General features: G+C 44.5%; 1 protein-coding gene and 1 long non-coding RNA gene across 4 annotated transcripts; both read right to left on the bottom strand.

Annotated features, from left to right (window-relative positions):
- Positions 1–77: 77 nt before the first annotated feature.
- On the bottom strand, positions 78–25,381 carry LOC142590025 (E3 ubiquitin-protein ligase MARCHF2-like). 3 transcript variants are annotated; one of them, XM_075701852.1, is made up of 5 exons: positions 25,062–25,381; positions 10,347–10,523; positions 6,966–7,209; positions 5,167–5,500; positions 78–291 (listed from the first exon to the last, which is right to left on the bottom strand). In XM_075701852.1, exons 3-5 carry the CDS (start codon positions 7,093–7,095, stop codon positions 150–152), a joined length of 606 nt encoding a protein of 201 aa, XP_075557967.1. In that variant the 5' UTR covers positions 7,096–7,209; positions 10,347–10,523; positions 25,062–25,381; the 3' UTR covers positions 78–149. The 3 variants fall into 3 exon arrangements, with proteins under 3 accessions (XP_075557967.1, XP_075557974.1, XP_075557983.1); XM_075701859.1 differs by lacking the exon at positions 25,062–25,381 and adding an exon at positions 12,541–14,458; XM_075701868.1 differs by lacking the exons at positions 10,347–10,523; positions 25,062–25,381 and having other exon boundaries at positions 5,167–5,553; positions 6,966–7,049.
- Positions 25,382–26,432: 1,051 nt separating this feature from the next.
- Positions 26,433–27,296, bottom strand: LOC142590042 (uncharacterized). Its single transcript, XR_012830026.1, has 4 exons — positions 27,120–27,296; positions 26,831–26,875; positions 26,639–26,665; positions 26,433–26,474 (listed from the first exon to the last, which is right to left on the bottom strand). It is a non-coding gene; the product is annotated as an uncharacterized LOC142590042 (long non-coding RNA).
- Between the last annotated feature and the right edge of the window lie 178 nt (positions 27,297–27,474).

The following is a 27,474-nucleotide window of genomic DNA, read 5'->3' as shown; positions in this document are numbered from 1 at the left end:
TACTTCGCAAGCGCTTCTCGCGCGAACAGACTTCACCATCCACCATCATTCTCAAACACATATCTACAGCCGTGTGGTTGAGCAGAGCCGCCCTTTATTTGCTGCCAGATGCGCAAATAAATTTTGATGCGAGCTTCGCATCCTCTGCATCAGTTGGGAGCCCGCGGCGTCTTCCGGTCCTGGCAGGGCGGAAGTTCGCCGCGGGGCGGTCGGCTCTCGCTGTCCTCCGGCAGCAGAATGCGCATCTCGGCGTTCAGCAGGCACCAGCGGCACGAGCTCTCCCACGCCATCCTGCGAGGACGTGTGTGTGTGTGTGTGCACCTATCGACGCTGTTGCGAGCTCCATGGTCGCGCGCGTGTCCCCTGCATATGTCACTGTACTATATGCCAGACCGCTTTCAGCGTTTTCAAATAAAAGAAATGCGTATCGTATTCCTCAAGTGTGGATATAATTTGCCGCGTAATATACGGTGAAATCGATCTCTAAATTTGTGACTACAGCCGCAGAGAAAAAAAACTTGAAAACCTGCGGGCTACCGTTTTGCCGTACATGTATACAGCAGCCCGCCATCGTTTTTCTCGCCCGGTTCACTTCTGCGGAGAGAACTGGAAGCTTACCAAGGTCTCGTAAACAGCAAAATCACTCACGCCCCGCTATATCCATTTATAACAATGTATGCACTGCGCCGTGTGTTTGGAGGTTGTAAGTTACGCATTGATTACACCTTTTAGCACTTGTTCCATGTTCCAAACAGAGGAGAAAAGTAGCAAATACGTTCCGTGTGGTCGACGTTCTAGTTAAGCGTTCCCACGTATATAGCTGCTATATTAAAAAAAAAAAGAAAACGCATCTCGCCCAAAACGGCGAAGTACTGGTAGCGATGGCAAAGTATTAGACAATTACACGAAATAAAAATTAAAGTTATGGGGTTTTACGTGCCAAAATCACTTTCTGATTATGAGGCGCGCCGTAGTGGAGGACTCCGGAAATTTCGACTACCTGCATGGGGTTCTTTAACGTGAACCTAAATCTAAGCACACGGGTGTTTTCGCATTTCGCCCCCATCGAGATGCGGCCGTTCCAGCTACTTTTGGGCTTCAATGCATAATGAAATGAATGAATGTGTGGTATTTACTGGCGCAAGGGCCAGGTATGGCCAAAGAGCGCCATACCAGTGTTAATGGGTTTGCAGTCGAGGTATTATTTCTATGAAGTTGATATGAAGTGGATGTAAAGGGGCCTTAAACACTGTCGCTCTAAGTGCGTAAAATCTATATGTAATAAGATTATGGCGATGAGAAATGACGGGAACTATCAGCCTTAAGATGCATTGCGACATAATGATACGATGTACAAAATATGTCTGATGCTAAAATTTGCTAGAGCACTACTGCCTCATTAGAGCCCTTGAAACACAAGGGCCTGGAGGCATGCATGTGCTATACAAAACATTATCACAGCAGCATCCTCTGGGAAGAGGATACGCTATGAATTTAACGGGCTTATTTCATGTAGTACAACATCATTCAAGAAACCGAAGACTACTTTGGTAATAAAAAGCGGTTCCTTACCAAGAAACACAGCGGGGTAAAGAGGTATGTAATAACGATATGCAAGAGGAGAATGTTTCTTTCTCGGCTTCGGCTTCCCGACACTCCAGGAGGACGTGGAGGACGGTCAGCCTCTCACTGCATCTACCACAGGTTAGAGGTTCATTTCCAGTAAGTAGAAAATTATGGGTGCCAAATGTGTGTCCTATTCTGAGAGGACAGTATAGGACATCTGTTCACCGCGATTTTGTTGCGGAGGGCCAAAAACATAACTGTGCCTTTTTCACGTGCAGTTTATTATTTATTTCGTCGTCGCACATGCGTTCCCAGTGGTTTCGCAGTTTCTTTCGTAAGAAAGGCTTCAGATCTGTGACAGGGACCGCAGCGGTAGGATTAACAGCATTTGATACAATTGACGTGGCCATCTGGTCTGCCAGAACGTTACCTTCGATTCCCCTATGGCCAGGTACCCAGCATATAATGATATGCTGTTTAGATAGCTAAGCTTTACACAGGTCGGAATAGAGCTCAATAAGTACAGGATTTTTATGTTTACAGAGTGACATCAAGGCCTTCACAACACTTAGGGTGTCTGTATATATGACTGATTTTCGGAGTTTTGATTTCCTTATATGCTTCACAGCCGACAATAGTGCGTAGGCCTCGGCCATAAAGATACTTGTTTCTGGATGCAGTACATCGTATTCCGAGAAGGACCGACGGCTGCATAGGACACCCCGGCGTGTGACTTGGAAGCGTTTGATAGAACTCTGTGCACGAGTGCTTGTACTGAAGTTCTAGGAAATGCATTCGTATTTCGACCTCTGGTGCGTGCTTTGTAAATTCTAGAAAGGACATGTCACATTGTACCACCTGCCACTCCCAATGAGGTAACAGCTTGGTTGGACGCATTAAGCGATGCTCGAGGAGTGGGACATGTATTTCGTCACTAAGCTCCCTCACTCAATGCATAAAAGAGCGTTTTGTTAAAAAGAGTAAGTGGAACAGTGAATTCTTACGGCGAGTTTAATGGCGTATATCTCCAAACTGGTGTCAGTCTGGAAATTCATTCCAAGTGGGCGCCTACAATTCGTACATTGCAATATGTGCCGTAAAGTAACCAAGAAGCTACGAGCCGTCAGCCCACCTGGGCTCTGCCCCCAAGGCAGCTCGCTTTCAAGATCAAGCCCGCGCGACCGTGCGTTGCTGCTGAAGTACAACGCAACCCCACCTACCTGCTCCCCCCCCCCCCCGGTTCCTTGTGCGCTACGGAAGACGGCGCGCTTCCTCCCTGCTTTCCTCTCTTGTGCGTGCGAGATTGAGCCGTGATCGCCGGCTCACTCTCGCACGCTTTCATGCGCACGTACAGCATTCGGCGCGCAGCGACGGTGTTATCGCCTTTGGACTTTATACGGAACACTACGGCGACGACAAAATTCACCTGCAGTGTCCATATAATTGCTATCGCAATAAAAACACCAGTGTAGAAACTGTAAAACCTCGTGTTCGACCGTGTGTACCGGGAGCCGCCGGCTTCGTGCTGCTGGTGGCTACACCGCATCTCCGAAAGTTTGTTTATGCAACCGCCCTTAGCGCTGTAACCCGCTGCATGTGACCTCCAACATACGGCGCAGGCTGCGTAAGCCCTCAAGCTCAGCCGTGCGGAGAACTCTGCGCAGCCACGGCCGGGCCCTAAAGGAGGAGACGCATGCTCTCTTCTCCTAGCGCGCACTCGATCATGAGTCCTCCAACATTTGGCGAGACGCGCGCGGAAAGATGGCACGAGCTGATTACAGCACGCTCTAGCAGAGTGTCGAACCGAAATCTTTTTCGTTCCGGTTTTACGTTTCGGTACACCGTAAACGGTTCAGCTCCGGTTCAACTCTGGAGCGAGAATAAGAATGGTTTAAACCGGTTTGAACAGATTCAAGTTCATCTGCATAACGGAATAATAATGACAAGAAAACAGCACAAATTTATTTTGTGCAAAAGCTTGACGCTGTTGCTAAGCTACACTGAATGATTACGTCTATTGTTCTTCAGGCCGCACGTAGCTTCAAAGGAATTATCATTCATTACTTCACGGCACTTATTTCTATCTACGAATTGTAAATAGCGAGTATGCAAGGCATATCGGCTAAGAACGAATTATGAGAATGGCACCGGTTTCGAGAGCAGTCAAACTTGCAGCAAAAACGCACTGTTGTTACACTTACTTTTTTTTAAAGAAAAGGTTGTTTTAGCATTGAAGCGCAAAATTAACTGAAACTCCATTGCATTTCGTCGGACACTTTAAAAATATTACCTCGAAAGTGGCGTAGTCCTGGGAATTTTCGTTGTAAGTCGATATGCCTTGCATACTCTGGGTACAATTGGTAGACTGAAATATGTGAAGTAAAACAATTTATCATGAAGTTAATTAACGTATTATGCCAATTATTAAATGAAGCATTTTGACTTTTCGTAGAAGTGATGGCCGCCTCATCGAGTAATTTAGATTCAGGGTTAGACTTGCGCTCTCCGCCACAGGCAATTTTTAAAATTTTCGTGCATCTAAAAAAAGGAACGCCATGCATACACAATCGTCTTCGAAGGGCCCGCTCACAGTCTTGAATCTAGGCATAACTAAATAGTCTACAAGGGCCTTGATGGCTCGCTTTATTGATATGTCCGGTCAATGGCCGAGTAACACTTTCACTGAACGGCCTCTTGTTTAAGTGACGCTGACGAAGAGACCAATGCCTGCTGTGGGGGGGCAAGCAACAAGTATGTGTGTATATATACTGTCTCAGACACTTTACATGCATCACAGTCTGGCGATTCCGCGCGTCCGATGCGATTCATTTTTTTTTTTCACATTTACACAGCATATATAGTCTGGTCCCTGACGCAATACGGTGAAAACCGTACTTACGGTGCTGCTATTTAAGACATCACGGGGAGATCGTGTGTATTTACTAATGAGGAAACATAGTTGAGCCACAAGTGAAGGCAATGCATGAACGAAAAGCTCCAGAAAAAGGTGGCCAACCTAAATCTAAAACTGCCGTTTTTTTTCTTTTCTGTTTCGCTCCGGAGTGAAAAAAAAAAAAAAAAGAAGTGTGAAGTTCCTGTTCAATCAAAATAACTTCTTTTTTTATGGTTTTTCGGTTCAGTTCCGGTTCGACACCCGGCGCTCTAGAGCGCACCAAATTCTGATAACTTATTGCTAAATGCACGAACAGCGATTATTAAAGCGGTCGAATAAAAGTGAATCTATTCACATTTATGTATTCATTTAAGTTGTGCTTAAGTACTGCCGGCCTGTAGTTCAGGCTTTAGGCAGGAGTGGGTATTAAATACAAGTCACAGTAGTGTATCAGAACATGCGGAACATGCGCAAGAACTGCGTAACAGAACATGCGTGAAAATCCAATACAAGCATAAGCATATGCGCAGGGAATAAATGCTTTCGTAGCCAAAATCAACAAGACAGCACGGACGAACGCTTTACGATCATACATGCCCCACGTAAAAGGTACACTATACGTATACGTGCAGCGAACCACTCAGCCATATATTTCATTCAAAGTGAGACATTGGCTGACCAGCTCGTTCGGGGGAACGTGCTCGCACCTGAACGCTACGAAGGGGAAGACGGACCAGAGCAGGGACTGGCCCAGGAGAGCAGCGGCGTTCAGCACCTGGTACATCCAGGGCAGGCGGCCCCACATGCGCACACTCAGTATCCAGGCGAACGCGAACACGTGCAGCAAGCTCAGGCTGAACAGGACGCCCAGCAGCGCGTACACAAGCGGCTCCTTGCGACCCTCCGGGTGGCGAAGCAGGTCGCAGAAGGTCCGCGTCCGCCGCAGGATCGGGTAGTTGTAGTGGCAGATGTTGCACTCCTCCTCCCTACGCTCCGAGACCCATCGTTCCATGCATGGCTTGTGCGCGAAGCCAATGCTGCCTGCACGAGCGGCGCTTGTTGTCATACTTCGAGGTTTGCCTACGCCATTGACTCTGCGTACAAAAGGACCCAGGACGGCATCTGCGCATGCCGAAGTGCTGCTGACACAATTTTTTGGGGTGCTAAATTCGTCTCGAAGTAAGCAAGTCACCCGCATCCGATACTTCTAAGATATATATACAACGCGGCACTTACCGCGTTGATGAGGGCGAGGGGAGGGGGGGGGGGGCATACCAACTTGGCAGGCGGGTGGGTCGACATTGTACATGCTACCCGTGAAAGATGGCCAACAGTTTTTTTTCCTTCCTTCAACGCAAACACGTGACACGTGAAAGTGTTCTATTAGGCAAGCGCTGTACCGATTCACCAGTAAACGAAAAAAAAAAAGATTGCCAATTCATTTGCCTGGTGGAAACAATATTGAAGTATATAAATTGAAGACATGAATCGTTAAAGATTCATAATTTTGAAGCAGCAATCGAGTAAGTATGGACATCGCAAGTTTGCGAACCTCGCATGATAAATGCGAGTTTCCTTGCTGACATCATAAGGCAGCACAGAATTAAGGAAATGACATAAGAATGTAAAACTGACGCCACAAGCGCTTATGTTGAACCTGATGTCGAAGTGATGTATGTCCAACCAATTAACAGTATCGTGATGCGCTGGAGGTGACAAGACCTCATCAGCAGGCCGACTAAAACAAAACACTAGCTTACTTGCATGTTCACATCGAGAATTCCGCAGCGCGGTTCCTGAATTCGCTTCATGATGCAGTATATGTGTAATGGAGCTGCACTAATGCAGTTTGTGTAGCTCTTATTCCCCCCCCCCCTCCCTTTTTTATTTTTATGACTATTTTTTAAATCCTCAACTCTTCAAGTAAACAGCCTGATCAACAGAACGCGCCTTTAGGGTGCGTGCAATCGAAAACATTTTGAGGAATGTTAGAAGCGTACGAAATGGTACGGGCTCCTTTCTTCGACGCCCTTCCGGGACCAGCATGCGGCACTTCCAGCCGCGCATGGATATTTATTTGGCTTGCAAGGACTACACAACGACATCGGACGTCAGCCGGCACAAGGAGAAAACGAGTCCCGCACACCTCCCGACGGTTGGTAACCGCGCACTACGCTACGGGCCAGCACGCAACGAACGACGGTTGACACAAAGTGTTTGTTCACGCAGGGCCCTCATCCCTGGACAAGATGGGATAATCTAAGTACAACCACGGTATTGCGGAGCCGCCCTGTTGACTACTGCCTGCAGCGGTCAAGAGTTCGTCTGCATATTTAGGACGTTCTAACAAAGCAAGAAACAGACGCAAAGGAATATATAAGAAAGGCACCACACACGGGCGTTGTGCACATATTTTGTGCCCGTTTTCTATGTTTCTTTTGTGTGCGCTGGAAGAACGGTGCAATGAACAAATACGTCCAGATTTTTCACTTTGAGAGGCACGTACCTCGGCAAAGGCAAGGCTGCAGCAGGGAACCGCAGCTGACCCCTCGGAAACAGATGCGGCATATGTCGGCGTCGTCGGGCTGCGTGTTCTTGCCAGAGGGTCCAGCGGAGGCGGTACTCAGCGAGTCCATGCCACCGCAGGCGCCCCTGGCGCGGCGGCTTCGTCCTCATCATCTTCGCCGCGCGGTGATAGTACGCACTTGGCGCCATGCACCCCCGAAAATTGGACGCGGCCTTTCGTTTACCTGTTGGCGGGTGAATCGTTATTTTTCTCCACGTGGTCTCTTTCAGAAGCTCAATGATTTTAACTGGATGCCGTGCCTTGCGAAGAACTTACCGAACAGAGGGCAGAATGAAAGGAACATTAATGCAACCGGCAACCGAATTGACAGCGATGTCATGAAAACGAAGGCGATATATGGTGCTTATCGAGGGAAGATAGGCGATGGGAAGATATGCGATGACGGATGTATGCAAAGAAAATACAACACATATCTAGCTAGGATTCTGTACCTCTTGTGTAACATCGACACATACCCATTTTAGAGGACATGCCAAGAATAGGCACACCCCCAGTGGTACATATTGAAAGGCTAAATTTAAAAAGTAAATAAAAAAATACGTTACAATGCGCTTCTGCATTCCATTAACAGATCGACGTGCTTTAGAGATATCTGTGAGCGCGCATTATATGCTCAGGTTTTGCGTGGGACAAGCCCATTCTGGAGGATTAGCCAAGAACGGGCACGCACGTAGTGGCACATACTGAGTAGCCAAATCGAAGAAAAATTACTTTTGACTCGGAGCATATAACCTCTGTGTGTGTGTGTGTGTGTGTGTGTGTGTGTGTGTGTGTGTGTGTGTGTGTGTGTGTGTGTGTGTGTGTGTGTGTGTGTGTGTGTGTGTGTGTGTGTGTGTGTGTGTGTGTGTGTGTGTGTGTGTGTGTGTATATATATCCCCAAATATATGCGATAACGACCGACCCAACAGCAGCCATGTAGCCACGCCAAACCCGAGAAAGCTTCGCTTAAACACACACACACACACACACACACACACACACACACACACACACACACACACACACACACACACACACACACACACACACACACACACACACACAGATAGCTTTTACTGTATAATCGACGTCGCTATCGTTTAATTCTTGAAAGGTCTGTTTCATGCTAAAGGTGGGCAAACAACCTCAGAATGCTTGACCTCACCTCAACCTCCCATAATATTTGACGACATCACTAAACCTCATTCGCTGAGGTTGAGGCGCATTTAGGATACCTCACCTCAACTTTCAGCAGCTGCCATCGACCTGAGAGCTCCTACCTCATTATTGAGGTTGAGAACCCGACCTCAATCTCAGTTTGTGGTGTAGTATTCAATGTCGAATGTGTTAACCGAGTGCATAAACCTATACGTAAACGATATGTTCTCATGCCTCCGATACAGGGGGCTCTAAGCCACGAAACAGCAAATTAAATCCACATAATACTTCACGAAAAAGTTTGTTCAGTAGAAGGTTCCGACTGTTAAACATGATAAGAAAATGGATGCAAACTGTAATGATATGCTGGAGATATGTACCCTGGTCATTGTAGGAAACTATGACCTTGGCCGATCATATGGCCTAAGCCAACTATTGGTATCGTGCACTACGGAGGGTAGCGCTGCAAACGCCGTTGCTGGGCGCAACCCACCGCCCCTATTCCAAAGAGGACGCTCATAACATCCATCCATCCATCCACCCTGGGACGTCAGCAGGGGGGATCTCCTTTGTCGTCTGCAACAGGTGAATTTGCCACTGATATATATTATAGGGGAACATAGTAGAGACCAGTGGAACTAGCATTCCTTTGCTCTAGCTCTAATAAGAGAGGAAAGGGAGGAAAGGTTTGCTGCCCTTGTATAACTGTGTGTTGAGTAACATGGCGCTCACCCGCCGTGGTTGCTCAGTGGCTATGGTGTTGGGCTGCTGAGCACGAGGTCGCAGGATCGAATCCCGGCCACGGCGGCCGCATTTCGGTGGGGGCGAAATGCGAAAACACCCGTGTGCTTAGATTTAGGCGCACGTTAAAGAACCCCAGGTGGTCAAAATTTCCGGAGTCCTCCACTGCGGCGTGCCTCATAATCAGAAAGTGGTTTTGGCACGTAAAATCCCAAATATTATTATTATATAACATGGCGCTCTCCAACTACTGCATGTCTATATTTTTGAGAGTGTTTATTTTATAACGTCAGTGCATTTAGCAAAACAAACGTTTTTTTTTTTTTCTGTGCCTTCTATAAAAACAATGCCGTCGCGGTCAGGCACACCATCTCGCGGCTCAGTCGCAAAACATCGTGCACGCCACGAGAACGAAGAAATCGTTTTTCTCGGCAACCACTGCACCAAATTTGAGGTTTGTTGCATTTAGAAGAAGAAATTAGAATCTAGTGACCAGGTTCTTTATTTAGGCCGTCGTTTTTTTTATATAAAAATTGTCCTTGTGTTTTTATATAAAAGAAAGCTAGACTATCGTTCACAACTTTGTACCTCATCAATGAAAAACGATATCACAATTCTGTAAGCTACACTGATTCTCTAAAGCGGACAAAATTGATGTATTACGAACCCCTCTGAAAAACCCTAAGGTGTGAGAGGGACTTTTGCAAAACCTCCGCAAACATTGTAAAAAAAACCACGTAAGCACTAAAATAACTATATCAAATTTGTCCGCTTTAGATGCTCTAACGGATGCACTTTACAGAACTGCGATATCCGTTTTTCGTGCAGAGTTACGGATTTACAGTCTTCGCGCTTCTATTTCTTTTTTACTTATCGATTTTCGGTTAACTTTTGTTAAAAATTCCAGGACATAAATCAAAATTATTTTTTACAGTCACTAGAGTCACTAGAGTTTAACTTGCCACTGGCATGGTTCTACATAATTAAATAAATATAGCAACCTCAAACAAGGCGCTCTTGTCACGTAACGAAGCACTCGAAAGAAGAGTGGTTGATTTAAAGCAGTATTCGAGAATGAATAATGTGGAAATTAAGAGAATCCCTACATCGCAAGGGTGAAGACTGCTGAGTCATTCTGAAGTGAATTGGCGATGCTATCGAGTACCCTACCTTACCCGCTGATATCGAGACGGCTCACCGTGTTGCCTCTAGGCCAAATGAGAAGAGCGTCATTGCTCGCTTCTGCTCACTCGATAAGAAAAATGAGTTTATTAGGAAGGCGAGAAGGGCTAGGCTTCGCACTGTCCACATTGGTTTCACTGGTGGCACCAACTATGCGAATGACCACTTGACCATTGACAACAAGAAGGTGTTCTCGAAGGCGCTGGCACTCAAAAAAGGAAAACAAGTGGAAATACTTACAGACAGAAAACTGCTAGATAAAATCCCGCAAAACTGATGACAGCAGGGTCTATCGCATTATCACTGAATCCGACCTTCGAATCTTCACGCGATTCATCGTAAATAATTTTTTAAAACGTTTTGCCCTTTCTTCTTTCGTGGCCTTGCTCTCCCCCGGTGACGTAAAATCTCGTCTTACTGCAAAAAAAAAAAAAGAAAGAAAGAAAGAAAGAAAAACGATCACTCATTCACTTCAATGCTTGTAGCCTTCGTAAGAACATATATGCAATTAATAACTTCATCGCCTCACTTCAGCATGTCTTCATTTTTATCTGCATATCGGAGACTTGGCTTTCTGATGCCGACAACAACATGAGCGGTTTTCCATCTTATCAAGCAGAATATTGTCATCGTCCAACTGATAGTCATGGTAGTGCCGCCATTTTTATTTCACAAGATGTCACCTACACGCGCAGATTTGATCCGGCAGTTGACGTGAATTATTGTGAGTCAGTGTGGCTAGAGGTCGACCGGTCATTCCTTAATCGCAATGATAATAACTTAATAATTGGTTGCATTTATCGCTCACCGTCATCTTCCCTTAACGATTTCTTGCTTTGTCTTAATGCCGCATTTTTAAAGCTAACTTTTGAAAATAAGAGTGTACTGATTATAGGTGATGTTAATATTACTTACTTGAACCTGATGCTACGTCGTACACAACTTACACTGATTGTTTTACTGGATTTGGTCTTGAATCACTTGACTGTCCAACTAGAGTAGCCTCTCGTGGGAGCGGTACGCTCATTGATCACGTGTTACCTAACATATCACCATCGCCTAGCCCCGGGGTTGCTGATACTGACATAACCGATCATTTTCCAATTTTTCTTACATTTATCAATGAAATTCACGAGAACGATAATAGCTACTTTACTTCGATATTTAGTGGATACCTTTGTTGAAGCCATCAGTAAAACTGATTGGTCGCCAATTAATTCTATGTCTAATCCCGAAGCAGCACTGAACGATTTGTGCTCTTTATTTTTATTGGCCGTCTACACTAACACACGCACTGTGAAATGTAGGAAAATATATAAATATCCGCACAACCCATGGATGACGCATGGTCTTTTAGAAAGTTTAAGGAAGAACGAAAACATGTACAAGAAAACTAAACGTCAGCCCTTTAATACTGGACTGGCTAGACAATATAGTAGGTACTGTAAATTACTGAACGTCTTACTTAAACAGGCGAAAAAAGGTGCTACGAAAATAAATTTGAGCAGAAAAAAAACCCCAAAAAGCAGTGGCAGTTACTGAACTATTTTCTTAAGAACTCATCTGTTGATGCCTCTATAACCAAAACACAATGGTCTCACTCTTTCTGAGCACAACTAATTAATTGCTAATGATTTATCGGACTACTGTTCTTCCGTGTACACTAATAATGACCTACATGCGCATAGAACGACAAAAAGCTGAGCTAGTTGGTAAGGATTCATTATGCAAAAAAGTGAGGCGTGCAGACAGGACACAAGAGTAGAGACTACATGCGCAGTTGTATAATACTTTGAGCCGTACGACACAATCATTCTTCTTGTTACCAGCTACACCAAATGAAGTGTGCTCCGCGATTGCTAATATTAAGAATACAGGGCCTGGTTTAGAGAAAATTTGTGTCAGGCATTTAAAACTGGTTGCGCATTTAGTTTCCGACGCGCTCTGTAACATTATCAACCTTATGTTTAAACAAGGTGCAAACAAAAAAAAAACGCTAAGGTTATTCCTGTTTTTAAAAAAAGGCGACAAAGAAACAGTTAATAATTACCGACCAATTGCATTTCTTTCCTGCCTTAGTAAGCTCATTGAGAAATTATTTGTTAAACGTCTTAATAACTACTTAACAAAGTATAGTTGCTCAAAAACAACCAATTTGGTTTCCGCCCTGGCAGTACCAATACTCTAGCTGTGCTGTCTCTGACTACATAAAAAATGTATTGATTCGGGAAACTTAGTCGGATCTGTTTTTTTAGACTTCAGTAAAGCTTATGACCATAAAAGCTTATGGCCATAAAGAATGAACGCAGCCTGAAATCAGTGAGAAGGAAACTTGGCGTAGGACAAACCAAGATGTATGCTGAAAGATAAGCAGGGTAATATCATCAGCAATCTCGAAGATATTGTAAAAGCAGCGGAAGAATTCTATACTGACCTGTATACAGTACCCAGAGGAGTCAGGATACTTCAAGTAGAAACAGTAATGAACAGGATACAGAAACTCCTCCTATAACTAGCGATCAGTTCAGAAGGGCCTTGGCAAGACATGAAACGAGGAAGATCGGCAGGAGTAGATGCAATAACAGTCGATTTAATCAAAGATGGAGGAGACATAATGCTTGGAAAACTGGCGGCTCTTTGTACGAAATGTCTATCGACTGCAAAGGTCCCAGAACACTGGAAGAATGCAAACATTATACTAATCCACAAAAAGGGAGACGTTAAAGAACTGAAAACTTATAGGCCCATTAGCTAACTCCCCGTATTATATAAAATATTTACCAAAATAATCTCCAACAGAATAAAGGCAACACTGGACTTTAGTCAACCAAGGGAACATGCTGGCTTCAGGAAGGGATACTCTACAATGGATCACATCCATGTCATTAATCAGGTTATCGAGAAATCCGCAGAGTACAATAAGCCTCTCTATATGGCTTTCATAGATTACGAAATGGCATTTGATTCAGAAGAGATACCAGCAGTCATAGAGGCATTACGTAATCAAGGAGTACAGGCCGCTTACGTAAATACCTAGGAAAATATCTACAAAGGTTGCACAGCTACCTTAACTCTACACAAAAAAAAGTAGGATGATACCTATAAAGAAAGGGGTCAGACAAGGAGACACGATCTCTCCAATGCTATTCACTGCGTGCTTGGAAGTATTCAAGCTATTAAACTGGGAAGGCTTAGGAGTAAGGATCAACGGTGAATATCTCAGCAACCTTCGATTTGCCGATGACATTGTTCTATTCAGCAACACTGCAGACGAATTGCAACAAATGATGGAGGACCTTAACAGAGAGAGTGTAAGAGTGGGGTTGAAGATTAATATGCCGAAGACAAAGATAATGATGAATAGCCGGGCAAGAGAACAAGAATTCAGGATCGCCAGTCAGCCTCTGTAGAGTCGGTGAACGAGTACGTTTACGTAGGTCAATTAATCACAGGAAACCATGATCATGAGAAGGAAATTCATAGAAGAATAAAAATGGGTTGGATCGCATACGGCAGACATGATCAGCTCAAGACTGGAAGCTTGCCATTATCATTGAAAAGGAAGGTGCACAATCAGTGCATTTTACCGGTGCTGACATGTGGGGCAGAGACTCGGTGACTGAAAAATAAGCTTGAAAACAAGGACTGCGCAAAGAGCGATGGAACGAAGAATAGACAGCGTTAAGAGACAGAAAGAGAGCGGTTTGGGATCAGAGAGCAAACGGGTATAGCCGATATTCTAATTGACATTAAGAGAAAAAAAAATGGAGCTGGATCGGTCATGTAATGCGCAGGTTAGACAACCGTTGGACCATTATATAGAGTTACAGAATGGGTACCAAGAGAAGGGAAACGCAGCCGAGAACGGCAGAAGACAAGGTGGAGCGACGAAATTAGGAAATTCGCGGGCGCTAGTTGGAATCGGTTGGCGCAGGAGAGGGACAGACAGACAGACAAAGAACTTTACTAATGGTCCTGAGGAACCGCGTTAGGGTACCTCCCTTTTCAGGGAGTCCCCGTAGCCATCGCGGGCCGCACCCACGTCGGGGTCGGAAGATCGTGGTCCTCCGCCCTGTCGCAGGCCCTCTGGACAGCCCGTAGTTGCTCTGAGGTCGCCGCTCTTAAGAGGAAGCTTTAGCTCGGGGGCTCCTATCTAAATACATGTAAAAGGAGAATTCGCTTTTCTCAGCAACCACCGCACCAAATTTGACGAGGTTTGTTGCATTTACAAGAAAAACTCAAAATCTAGTGACTGTTGGTTTCGAATTTTTGAGTTAGGTTGTGAATTTTTTATTAAAAATTGGCAAAAATCGAAAAATTTCAAAAAACGAAACTATCAAGTTTACAACTCTGTAACTCAGCAATGAAAGATGATATCACAATTATGTGAATTGCATCTAATAGTACATCTAAAGCGGACAAAATTGGTATGTTACACATGAATATAAAAAAATTTAATCATAGGGACATAGAACGTTTGCAAAACCGTTGTAACCAACGTAACAAATTCACGTAAGATGTAAAATGACATGCTTAATTTGTCCGCTTTCAATGATCTAATGGATGCCGTTTACAGAACCGCGATATCAGTTCTTGATGCAGAGCTATGAATTTGTAAACTTCGTGCTTCTATTTTTTTCACACGGTCAAATATTTGAAAATCGTGTTAAGAAAATTTAACCCCTAAATCGAAATTCCGCTTCCAACAGTCACTAGAATTTAACTTTCTCTTTCAAATGCAACAAATTTCATCAAAATCGGTCCAGGGGTTATCTCATAAAAACGTTTTTGCGTTTTACATGTATTTGAATAGGCCGCGTTGGAATTGGGCCTGAGCTAAAGCTTCCAGTCGGTTAGAGTGGTAAGCGATGAGCTGCGTAACGCAGGGCATTGCCAGATCATACGAGGTAAGGAGCAGTACGGTTCCCCACAGTCTGGACAGTATGGTTCTACATTAGGCGCGAAGTGACTGACTCGGCCCCTGGAGGGGAATGACCCCGTTTGGAGCATGCAAAAGGCGGACGATTGTGGTCTAGTAAGTTTAGGATGTGGTAGAGGAAAGGTCCGCCGAGTAAGTTGATAATGAGCCAAGATTTCATGGAAGGTGTGAAGGGAATCCCTGTACAGTCCTAAGTCGCCGCCCGTGAGTCCACCGGAACCGCCGCGGTGTGTAAGACCTCGCGCACAGTCATGAGCCAACTCATTGGATAATTGGAGATCGCAGGGAGAGGCCTTCGTCCTGCAGTAGACATAAAAGAGGCTGCCGCTAATGATGATGATGATGAAAGCTTATGACACGGTTAACCATCAAGTCCTGTTTAATAAACTTGACTCTTATGGTATAACCGGTCCTGCGTTAACATTCTTTAAAAATACTTCATCGGCCGTACACAGTACATGTAGCAAATACTTTCTCTGTAACAAAATGTATTAACCAGGGTGTGCCACAGGGATCATGTTCTATAGGTCCTTTGCTTTTCTTTCTATATATTAATGATCTTCCGGATTCTCTTAATTCCTCCAACTACTTGACCGAATGAGCGCTACTAAGGCGCGGACTAAAGGAGGAACACGTACGACGGTCAAGGCGCTACATGTTCATGTAGATGTTCATTGAACATGTACATGTTCTTCCTTTAGTCCGCGTCTTCGTAGCGCTCATTTCTTCAAGTATGCAAAACCAACTCGCCCACATCAAGCTTCTGCTCCTCCAACTACGTTCATTGCGTTTTATACGCAGATGACACAACCATATCTTCATCTAATTAATCTATTGCTGGTCTTACTTCAAAGTTAAATATTGTATTGAGTAACATTACAAAATGGTGTAGCAACAATTGATTGGTTCTTCATCCTCTCAAAACTAAATTCATGTTGTTTAAAAGTGCTCAGACGCCATTAACTTCTACTCCTGATCTAAAGCTTGGAATTCATTCAATTCCCGTTTGCAACGACGTTACTTTTCTAGGCATACATCTTGACCCTAACCTTACATTTCGCTGTCACTTCCAATATATCAAGCAGAAGGCTGCGTTTGGTATCCGTGCATTAATCAAAGCTCGCCCTTTTTTAAAGCGAAAGCTTTACTGGCCGCGAACTTGCGATTTCGCCGTGCTCCGAGGAGGCACATGACGTCACACGCGTTCCTCGTCGTTGCGTTCGCCTCCGCTCGCTTCGCCAGCTGCGTCGTATGCCTGATAACATGTCGGAGGATTGAAAAGGAGAGCTCGCGTGCGCCCCAACCACAGTTGAAGCGGCAGTATGGACGGCGACAAATCTGATAAGCAGGAGGAGGCCTGGAATCGACATCGGAACGAGATGAAGGGGAAACGAATCGCCCAGGAAACAGACGAACAGCGCGCCGAATGACTGGCTAAACGCCGCAATATAGCTAGACGACCAGACTAACCTGGACTTGCAATCAAGATTAACCAAGGCTAACCATGCTATGCCTTAGCTTTCGCTACGTATATCCTGGCATAGCCGAGCTAAGCCACTGCCAATTTTTTCTCGTGAGGCTCTGCTAGCGTTGTATTGTGCTTTCATTCATAGTCACATTAATCACGGCATTGGTTCATGGGGCAACACGTACGCTTGTCACTTGATAAGTTCAACATATCCAAAATCAGTCAATGCGCATTATCACTTCTAGTCCCATGCAATCCAACGCCTCTGAGTTACTTAGCGGGTACAATATCTTGCCTGTTAATAATTGTTCCAGTTTAACATACTAGTCTTATCCCACAAGTTGCTTCATAATAACCTTGCGTTTCTGTTCATTGCAGCCGACTTTTGGAGAGTAAAAATATAACCAGATTTGCGGCTAACAATTTCTTGTTACCCGTGGTTCATACCAATTACGGCAAAGAAACATCTGTGTTCGCTGCAATTTCTCCTTGGAATGAATGACCATCAACTATAAAACCGTGTACTTTCGAAATCGTTAAAAATTACCTTAAGCATCATTTCCTGCGACAACTGTACTACGATCTGGCGGTATATCTTTGACTTCTGTCTCACATGTCATTTCTTGCACTTCATCCATGCATGCTTTTTTTTCCCGACTTTCTTCTATAACATGCTTTTTCGGGTTTGTTTGATTTTAAATGAAATTATTAATAATGTATTTGATCTGTCGATGTTATTTGATAATAACGCTCATTTGCTGTCTATAGATATCACCACTGCTGTTATTATTAACCGAGAGTCCCACTACAGTTCTTTCACTTTGGGACCCTCGTCTGTATATTTGTGATGTTGTAACTACTTTTTTTTGGAACCAATAAATCTGAATCCGAAAAAAATTCTCAAATTTTCATTGACAGCGCTTACTCTCGAACAGTAGTTGCTTCAAATTTAATTATGTTCCGCAATCTTCGCACTTTCTGCAAATAATCTCGTCACTTTTCCACGCGAGAATTCAGTGTTAATTTTGGTTAGCATGATAGAACTAGTTCTTTTGAATGCACTTTCACATGGAACAGTCATATAACGTCGCTTTGTCAATGCAAGAACAAAAATATTCTTCCGATCGCAGAATAAACGCAGGAAAACAACTTTTTATTTATTATTATTTTATTTATTATTGGCTTTTGTGCGTCCCCTTGCCTGTCCTGCGCTTCAGTAACTTATCTCGCAAACAATAAAAGCCCAAAAATTATCTTTAGAGTTTTATTGTATTATCATTGCTTATCGCCCGTTTTCGTTACAAGAAAGCGCACATTTGCATCGTTGGACAAAACTCGTCCGTGTACTACGCGCACTAGGATGGGAGCAAAGAAAGAACTGCATCGAAAGTTGGGTACTCATTGTACTCCTCGTTTCCGACGCCGAAACTGCCAGCGTGCACGGGCCGAGCGGAGTCCTTCGTGATGTGTCGCTTTAGAGTAAGCTTAATTTTCCTATGCGTGTGAGCACAGTGGTACATCGCTACGTTGAGCTAGGCTTCCACCAGACATTTGTTAACCGCCGAAAACCTGTCAACGACCGGTTGGCGGTACGCACTGAAACGTAAACAGCGACGCTCCCTGTGGTTTGGAACCATCCGGTTGTAGTGCGTCGATAATATACTGTCCACTTGTTATACGAAAGGCGTATTATCATTTTATTGTACGTTCATGAAATATGTCAGGTAAGCATGCGACCCAGGTGGTACTAAGCCAGTTTGCACGCTATTTTAGCACGTCCCGCTTTCTCCGTGCGACCTTTACCCAGCGCCACGTACTACTGCTAATGCAACATTGCAGCAGATGCCACATTTTGTTACAGTGCTCTTTGAACACTGCACTGATGCACAGCAGCGACTATTTAATTTCTAGAGAGCGACATAAGCGCCTTCAGTAATGTTCTTGGGGGGGCGGGGGGATAAGCTTATTTGTGGCGAACACAATAGAGTTTTAGAATTAGGGACCCAAGACTCTGAGTCCCCAAGCCGGATTGGCTAGGCTGCTCTTGGGTTTAGAGCAACAGCTGAGTTTGAGAATTGGGTCAAACGCAGGCCGCCTTGCGTCGAGCGGTCGATCGGGAGGACGCCGCAGTGGGGAAAATAAAGAGCTGCTTGAAAGCAAGCTTTTCTTACAAGTGAAAACAACAGAGTACATTTTTGAGCAAAAGTTGCAAACAATAAAATGTCATAAACATAATCACTGCGTTAGGTGTATGGCTCTCTTGGCTATCTAGCAGCCCGCAAGAGCGAACCAAGACAGCTTGGGGACCTACGCCAGTTTGATTTTTGGGTCAACGCGAACGCAAGAACCCGAGACTGACTTGGGTGTTACCCGCCGTGGTTGCTCAGTGGCTATGGTGTTGGGCTGCTGAGCACGAGGTCGCGGGATCGAATCCCGGCCACGGCGGCCGCATTTCGATGGGGGCGAAATGCGAAAACACCCGTGTGCTTAGATTTAGGTGCACGTTAAAGAACCCCAGGTGGTCAAAATTTCCGGAGTCCTCCACTACGGCGTGCCTCATAATCAGAAAGTGGTTTTGGCACGTAAAACCCCAAATATTATTATTATTATGACTTGGGTGCTGCGCATGCGCACTTGCGGCACGGACGCAATTTTCTTGGGTCCCGTATTCTAAAACCCTCTAATCGGCTCACGTCCGGGGCGTCCAATATGGCGCTGGACAACAAAAAAATTATGCAGATCCCACGCATTGTGGGAATTGATGTAAGCGAAGCTTTCTGTGCTGTTTGCTTTGATTAACGATAATTAGCCGTGATGTTGACGGCGAATGTTTCATTTCTTCAACGTTTTGTCCAACACGACAGTGGCGAGTTGATGTTAAACGTTACCTTGCGTGCACCACTGCTGTTCGTCTGCGTAGTAGACAAAACACAAAGGGAGAGGTGTTTGCTTGAGGCGATGTTGTGGCCCATATTTCATAACCTCTGAGAGGGTTGAGCATTGTCATTGCCTCACATGGCACATCGCACTGTGGCAGAAGTATTGAACTTGAATTGGATTGTGGGGCTGTATGTTCCAAAACTACACTCAGATTATGCGGCAAGCCGTAGTGGCAAAAAAAGCAGCAAAAAATGAGAACGTACTACGTCATTTCCGCCACACTTTTCTCCTAGCGCGCGGTGGGGGTAGGGCCTCTCCTTAGTTTCCTTCCTCCGTGCTTGAACTTAAGTTTATCCAACGTTTCCTTGCCTTCTCACGTCACCTTTTCCCTATCTCCCCCCCCCCCGTATTTGTAGGGAACTGCAAGCGAATTCTAGAGTGTCAAGGCTGTTATTCACTCGTTTCGCGATTGCGTCGGTTCTACCTATTATCTGCCTCCTCTGGACTTGCACGTTGGTAGAAAGCTAAGCGCTTGCGGGGAGTCACGGATAATTACAGCTGTCAAGAGGCTAATGTGGCGACGACCCGGGAGCTCCAGAGCGCATCGTGCACATTCGATGCGGTGCCCTCCAAACGAGTTCCTCGCGTCCCTTTTCTCTGCCACGCTCCTTCAATGGACACGTAACACGCTCTTGGGACTTTCAGACTGACTCCAACCAAATAAGTGAATTTTATTAGCCCTGAACCACCTCTGAACCACCCCCTGACACGGTGTGCCAGACAGCAGCAGCCTCAGCAGCAGTATAGCGTACTAGACAATGGTCGAGTGGGACGAACGGCGCTCTCCCGCTGAGGCGCCACGTGTGGAAACATTTTGCGAGGGCACTGCGAGCGAACTGGACTGGGGTGGAGACGCGCTTCACGGCATATTCAACGTAATTTCGCTGCGGGCTCCGAGACCGATTGCGCGCGCACACTCTTATATTGGTGATTTATTTCAACTGCAAATTTATATTGACACCTTTTTGCTACGTATACATACGTGAGGCACCGGTTTTACAACTTGACGTCTTCAGTTTTGGTGTCGTCAAGTGCGTCGTCTGCTAGCGAGCGCGCGCTCGTTGCGCGGACGTTGTTGGACGCCAAGTCTTTATAGCATAAACTTAGTCTGTCCAGTGAAATATTTTGTGGTTTCACTTGCTTTGGTGCACCCGCAACTCTTGTCGGCCAGTACCAATGGTAGTTTTAGCAAGGTGAACTTCTATTTTTAACATTGCTTTCTAAAAGTGACACGTAATTTTTGCCATAGAAGCCGCCTATGAACAACATGCAGCTACGAAAGAAAATTTTATTGATATCGTGTCATTTTAAGCGCTCTTCTTGGGGGAATATCGATCAGGGCCAATGATCAAAGAAAACAATGTTATAGTGTAATAAACCACGTTTATTGACTGCGTGGCGTGAAGAGATGCAGATGACCAATGTACTTCTTGGTAAATCTAAGAGTACATAGACATACACTCTAAGAACAGTTTACACCTTTGGATGAAATGCTATCATGCTGATAACGAGCGTGCCGTTCGTTACTGGAAAGTACCGGGCTCGCAGCGTTAAAGAAACGCATCAAGGCAGGTGACGATTATTGCTGCGTGGCAGAAGGGGCACTCCAAAGGGTGTAAACTGTTCTTAGAGTGTATATATCAAAGACATACATGTAAGAGAAAAATTATCAAGTATTCCAAATGCACTGATTGAAAAAGTGAAGACTCCCGACCAGAATAAACGTTTCTTTTAAAAGCTGCACCACCCCCAGGTGAACCAATAGACTTTCCGAGTAAAGGAATCAATGCAATTATTGGACGTAAATATTGTGACACGCTGACGAAAAAGACGTTATAAGCTTGGTCCGAAGACGACGCTCTGGACATCGCGCGCTGTATACCATCCTGTCAGCTGCTAGTTATTGTAAATATCCTGCAAATATATTTCTGACTTCTTTTACCCCAGTAAAAATATGAACAAGTGTTAGGCAAAATATATTGCATATGTACTCAGACTAAATCGGGGATACCGGGAAGTCTTTACCAATGTAATCTCCGCGGCTTGTCTGGCGACCTTCTTCGACGTGCCAGCAGGCGAAATAAAGTAGAAACATATATAGTCTAATCGAATGGCGTTTGCTATTCAGATCGTATTCGGCTTCAGAATTCACTATTAAAAATTATCGAATAGCCGTTTCCGTTTGAATGTAACGCATAACAGCACTTTTGAAGTATCGAAGCTGAGGGGCCGATGCAAGTGAGAACTCTTATTCCGAATGATTGCGCTGTTGGAGTCGTCGCTTTTGCGCAGAGGCGCACCAGTTCCCGAGAGAATTAACGCGCGGGTGCTAATCGGCTCGACTGAACAAGTTTCTAGCTATAATTCAATATTAACACCCCGTTTTGGGGCAGCTTGCAAATATGCTAACTTGATTTAGGCAAGGAAAACACCTTTTTGACAGTATCAGCATGTATGCAACCCATTAAAACTGGGTGTCCGATGTGGTGCCACACTTGCCTACTTCAACGAACAGATCTACAAATATTTATACGTGTATGTGAGGCATGTCGTTGCTTTAACTGCTTCATTATTGTTATGATAGTGCACCGGATCACTGAAAGCAGCCATTTATAATGCAGTAGCTGCTAAGTTGAGCAGACATACAAGTGCGAATGGCACTAAATTTAGGTATAAAATATAAGCCTAACATGTTTTTCTCAGAAACCAGACTCAAGAATAATTTTTGTTTACAACCCTTAAGAAAACCGAAGGACGCAGCTACCTCCTTTTGTTTACTTAATTACAAAATTTCTGGCGTTTTACATCTGGCGATATGATTACGAAGCACCGTGTTCAGTTCTCATCACCTGGGGTTCTCGAACGTTCACCGTTCAAGTACACGAGTGTTTTTCCATTTCGTTCCGATCTATTTCTGTGACCTGGTCTGAACCCGTACGTGAGCTAGAGTTTAGCAGCACAATGCCATATCCACTATGTAGCCACTAATTAGGCTATCGTGCCGGCTTAGGGGCCAGATTAGCATATAAAATGCCTACCTACAACTATTTCTGGCGCCCGAGGTCCGACCGCAACAAAATAACCCGTACCAATTACTGCGCATTCTGTTACGCGAGGAAGACGGGAAAATGAATGGCTTTCTTCTATAGCTTTTTTTTTCTATAAGGATACTTTCCATAAATCTGAGTATAGGGCGCCGGATGGGGCAGGTATATTTGTTTGAAGCGGCAAGCAGGAAGTTTACATGTTTTTCCGCTGCCTTTCGCAAGACCTACCGGTAGAACACTATATGCGTAAAAATACAAAGGAGATGCATGCTGCTTGAAGATTAAGAAAAATATGACGCAATAGTCCTGCGGAAACCCGCAAGGTGGACAGAAGTAAATGGAAAATAAGTTATCCACCTAATCGTAGAAATTGCTACAAAGGAAACCCACACCAGCTCCTCGAAAGAAAAGTCTCAGTTGAAAAAGTCGTCCTGGCCGGTACTCGAACACGGGACCACTGCCTTTCCGAGGCAGCCGCTCTACCATCCGGGCTAACCAGGCGGCTAGCAGATAGAAGGACGAAGCCAAATCTGTCAACTCGACGCAAGGGCAAGGGTTTGAATAAATAGTTATGCGTAAAGTTCACTTCAAATGTCTTTCCCCACTTTTAAGATAGACGGCGCAGTTTTATCAGTTACCGTTGTCTCGAAAATAGAGTACAAATTATTGGCGTTTCCAGGCTTCCATTGCTGAATCTAACCGATCTGGAACGAAATTCTTGTTTGCTACAGCGTGTCACTGCATTTGGCTTGTGTGGATTGTCAGAACATGTCACCTGCCTTTTTCAATCGACCTGCAGCTTACATTCGCTAAAAACACGCTCGTTCCATCGAAAACGCGCTAGCTTCGGCCGGGGCCGCTAGTTAGTACCTGCCCAGAAAAGCAAGACTGCAGAATCGGGCGCTAATCATCCCTCCTTGCTGCGGATATTCAATTCGCACTTTTCACGGGGCACGATACGAATAACGGCAAAGTAGAAGTCACTGCCCGCAGTTGGCCGCTCGGGAGGGGTGGGTTTTACGACCGTTATAGACAGAAGGCAAGCAATAGCTTACAGTGCCGACACAGCGCTAAAAACGTAGCTTTAACAAAACATAGCCAGGCTCGTCTATCGCATTGAGCGACTGCCTATGGTTTGCAGCCAGTAGGAGCAGTGAAAACAAGGACAGTGAATGAAAACTTTATTTCACCAAAAGCCGTTTTGTGAAGATGCAATGGCTTACATCCGCTGTACCTGTAGGAACAATGATCAAAACCATTTTTTGCACTTTCCACAAAAATCGGGTGCACAGCCACCGAGTGCACAAATTATAGTTGCAGCATAAGCAAGAAACTTCAAATTTGATTTTATCAGTCGTGCTTACTACTGGCTGGCTCACGAGAAGTGGCTTGGATGGATGGATGAGGCTCAACCCTTTGAATCGGGCGGCGGCGGAGCGCGCCACCTAGCCTTGAATGCTACTATATGCATGCATGCCTATGTATTTACTCCTTTACTTTTGCGTTGATATAACCCACGAATCAGATAACCTCCGTTTAGTTATTTCTACCTGTTAAGTCTATTTTACCTTCACTGTCCTTAACATTCCGTTTTTAATAGTTCCCCGTTACATTCAACTGCAGGTTGAAGTCGTTTACAAGACAGTATGAAGTGTTCAGCCGTTTCCTCATCCTCTCCACAGGCCTCGCACAAAAACTTAAAGCTCTTTAAGCGCACTTAAAAAGCTCTTGCAGGCGGTAAACTAATAAAAATAGTGTGAAAATTTTGAGCTAGAACAGGCATTTATACTGATACAGATGGCCATACCATAAAAAACATGGCCAGGCCCATCCACTAGAACACTTGGGTATAAAAGTTAGCTGGGGCAATACGCAACTTATCAGCATGAAAGTCGAATTAGAGTTTTAGAATAGGTGCCCCAAAGAGCTTTGCGGGCGTTGGGGCAAGCACGAGTGAAGTTTTAGAACAGGGCTTTGCGTGTGCGGATAGCGTCTTGCGATGACAGCGCAAGAACGGCGTCAAAGAAAAGCTATTAGAAATAATGAAATAAAATATATTATTTTGATAGGAATAGTAATTTTGGTTTGCGTGTATCCGCGTTTCATTACAATTTAGAGGTTATTCAGTAAGCACCAAACGATTAGTTTTGAGCAAAACAACTTTACGTGTCTACTTCATCAGCGAAGCTTAGCCGTGTAGGCTTACGAGCCAAAAAATCCACAATCGAAGTCGGAATCAGCGGCGTCTAATGAATCAATTTTCATAACACACGCTAGTTGAGAGAAAGCGATAACCGCAGTCACTTCTAGCTTGCGAACTTCACGCGTTACCACGAATCGAACGCAGTTTGGTGCTAGGTTAGAGCCGTCGCTTCGATGGGTGCCACCATGTTCGCTACGCAAAGCTTTTGGGGCCGCTATTTAGGCTCCCGCTAAATCGGTGAAATAGCGCTCCCAACGCAAAACCCAAACGCAGTTTGCGTCTCGCGCATGCGCAGTGGCTTCGACGCTATTTCTTTGGGGCCCCTACTCTAAAACTATTAAAATAAAGATCCACTCACCCACTAGAGCGGACGAGGCACTGCCGAAAGGCTAGAAGAATGAAAACTTAATTAGCACCAGCAGTACAGTTGTTATCAATTAAAACAAACACTGCGAAAATGTCAGAAACATCAATCCGCACAAAAAGTAGGACTGGGGCGATATGAAATTCATCACAAGAAATTTACTGCCTAAGGTATTGTAGAAAACCTATAATAAATCACCAGCAGTACACAATTGGTTTGTCTCATTCCGCATTAAACAGATCAACAGTAAACCACATTAGGCTTGGAGAAAAGATACCAACTTTCTCACTGATTGCACTAGCATTTCGAGGTAACCTGGAACAAATGAAAATGTTTAGCAATAGCAGCTCTGAACCTATGAGAAAACTGATGAATCAGGGAGGGCAATTATTTCGCCATGCATAAGTATGAAACACTTGATCAACACAACAAGCAACATAACCGAGCTGGTACACAAACCATTTAGATGGGGCAGATGTTTCATCCAACAGCTGTCATGCCCACCGATCTTGTTTTACTTCCTCCTTGTCCTGAAAAACCAAGTGAAATTACTGAAACTGCACAAGAAATATCTCGCCAAGTCAGCAAAGCATCAGTAAATTTCAATGGAATCAATGTTTTCATACAAACGAGTCAGAACAGTCATCACAAGCAATTAACGACCGCAACTGTTTGCAATACTCACTTCTTGCATGCAGGAGTGCAGGTTGTTGCCCCTGAAAGTGCAGAGCAAAGTCAGAACAAAGCCCACCAAATACTATTTCATGAATGGAAACTGCAGTCAGTTAAATTGTGCGTCCGCAAATGATTTCAGACATATGCTTGTCACTGAATCATCACAGTAGTGCAACACAGACTGTCAACTACAATTCATTACTTTGTACTACCGTTTAGTTTATAGAATTGAAATTACCACATGGCACTAACACGCAACAAGGCAGGAGACAGGCTGACACCACCTCGCAATATATAATGGAGTTTTGTCCTGTTTCAAATGGGTACCGGTTTTCGAATTACCGGGAATAAACTAATACGGCAACAAGTGATCTGTCATATTTTCACGGAGGCGCTTTATCAAATTCAGACGTGCTAGCTTGCTATAGGTTTTCACGCTATCAACACCTGTACAAGCCTTACATTCAATAGTGGGGATCGCTCACCGAACACAATGGTAGCTAACGCGGAGGAGCGTGAAGTTCTACGACGGGCATTTTACAGGGAACGAATCGTACGAATGGAAACTAAGCACCTTGAGAACTTTCGGCGAGTAACACTGTGACAAAACTCAAGCCTGTTTTAGAAAGTGTCACAAAAATAGTTAAAAATTGCACTTGACAGCCAGATAATATTGATGTAATACACCCACCTCCACATTGGAGCGTTCAGCTTACGCCGGCAGGGACAGTGCTGCAACATACAAAATCGTGGTTAGAAGTAACCAAGACAAACAGCATAAGCACAGATACAAACAGATGTGCAGTCAGACCCATTCATATCGTCATCGTACTCAGTGTGAGCTAGGTTTATCATCAAATGCGCAAATGCTTGGTGCAGCATGCGCCGATACTTACTATTCGATGGCTGCCTCTGTCCGGTGCCTGCAAAAAAACCATGCAACTATTAGGAACTCCTTACATTAATAAAAAAAAAAACACTACAGAGAACGTGGTATCAGTGAATTTATATTCCTCACTTTTCAGTAGGTCAGGGATAACAAGCATCACGTCCGATTAGCAACGACTAAAGACAGACAGCATACGTACACACGTGGCGTCTTGACATCGGCACGCTGAACAGCCACAGGTACCCTGAAAAGTTTAAAAACAAGATCAGTGCTAGCTCATAACGTAGTGCGTACAGTAAACATTTAAAATCGCATGGTTTACAGATTCAGTAATAACATTCCTTCAAAACAGTTAGGAACAGGTCTGTGTAAGATCATCACTAAGCGAGTAAAATTTTTCTTAAACGCAGGAGTAAAACAAAAAAAGAAAATCCGAATTGTGGGTGATTAAGTGGGCATAACATAATAAGCAGCGATATAATTCTTACCGCTTCATACTTGAAACGATGAAAACGGATTGACTCGAAGACACTGAAGAAACTACACGGCAACGGCAAACCATCCCAAGGTGCGAACAGAGTTCAGCTATGGTGAATTGGTTCGATGAGTTCGATGCGAATGAAAGAGGTTTGCGCGCGCTGCGAAGGAGCCTCAAGCAGAGAGGCATGTCGGGATAGAGTAACAGTACACGTCACCGCCCCCTAGCCGGATTGGATAAACTTCAAATCATGCTTCAAATAGTGAGAAACTCTATGATTCAAATATATATATATATATATATATATATATATATAGTACTGGACAGTTATTGTTTTTTACCATTTCAGTCGTTGGGATGAAAAA

The sequence above is a fragment of the Dermacentor variabilis genome, chromosome 1, assembly GCF_050947875.1.
Source record: "Dermacentor variabilis isolate Ectoservices chromosome 1, ASM5094787v1, whole genome shotgun sequence".
NCBI classification, from domain to species: Eukaryota; Metazoa; Arthropoda; class Arachnida; order Ixodida; family Ixodidae; genus Dermacentor; species Dermacentor variabilis.
The sequence above is the reverse complement of the archived record's forward strand: the minus strand, read 5'-3'. Positions and strand labels throughout refer to the sequence as shown.

Bases quoted from the DNA above. Each gene is read 5' to 3' on its own strand.
- LOC142590025 (XM_075701852.1), bottom strand. From the start codon at position 7,095: ATGGACTCGCTGAGTACCGCCTCCGCTGGACCCTCTGGCAAGAACACG. The intron at 5,501-6,965 runs GTACGTGCCTCT...CCGCTCGTGCAG, and splicing joins GCAGCCTTGCCTTTGCCGAG to GCAGCATTGGCTTCGCGCAC. The intron at 292-5,166 runs GTGCGAGCACGT...ACGTCCTCGCAG, and splicing joins TTCCCCTTCGTAGCGTTCAG to GATGGCGTGGGAGAGCTCGT.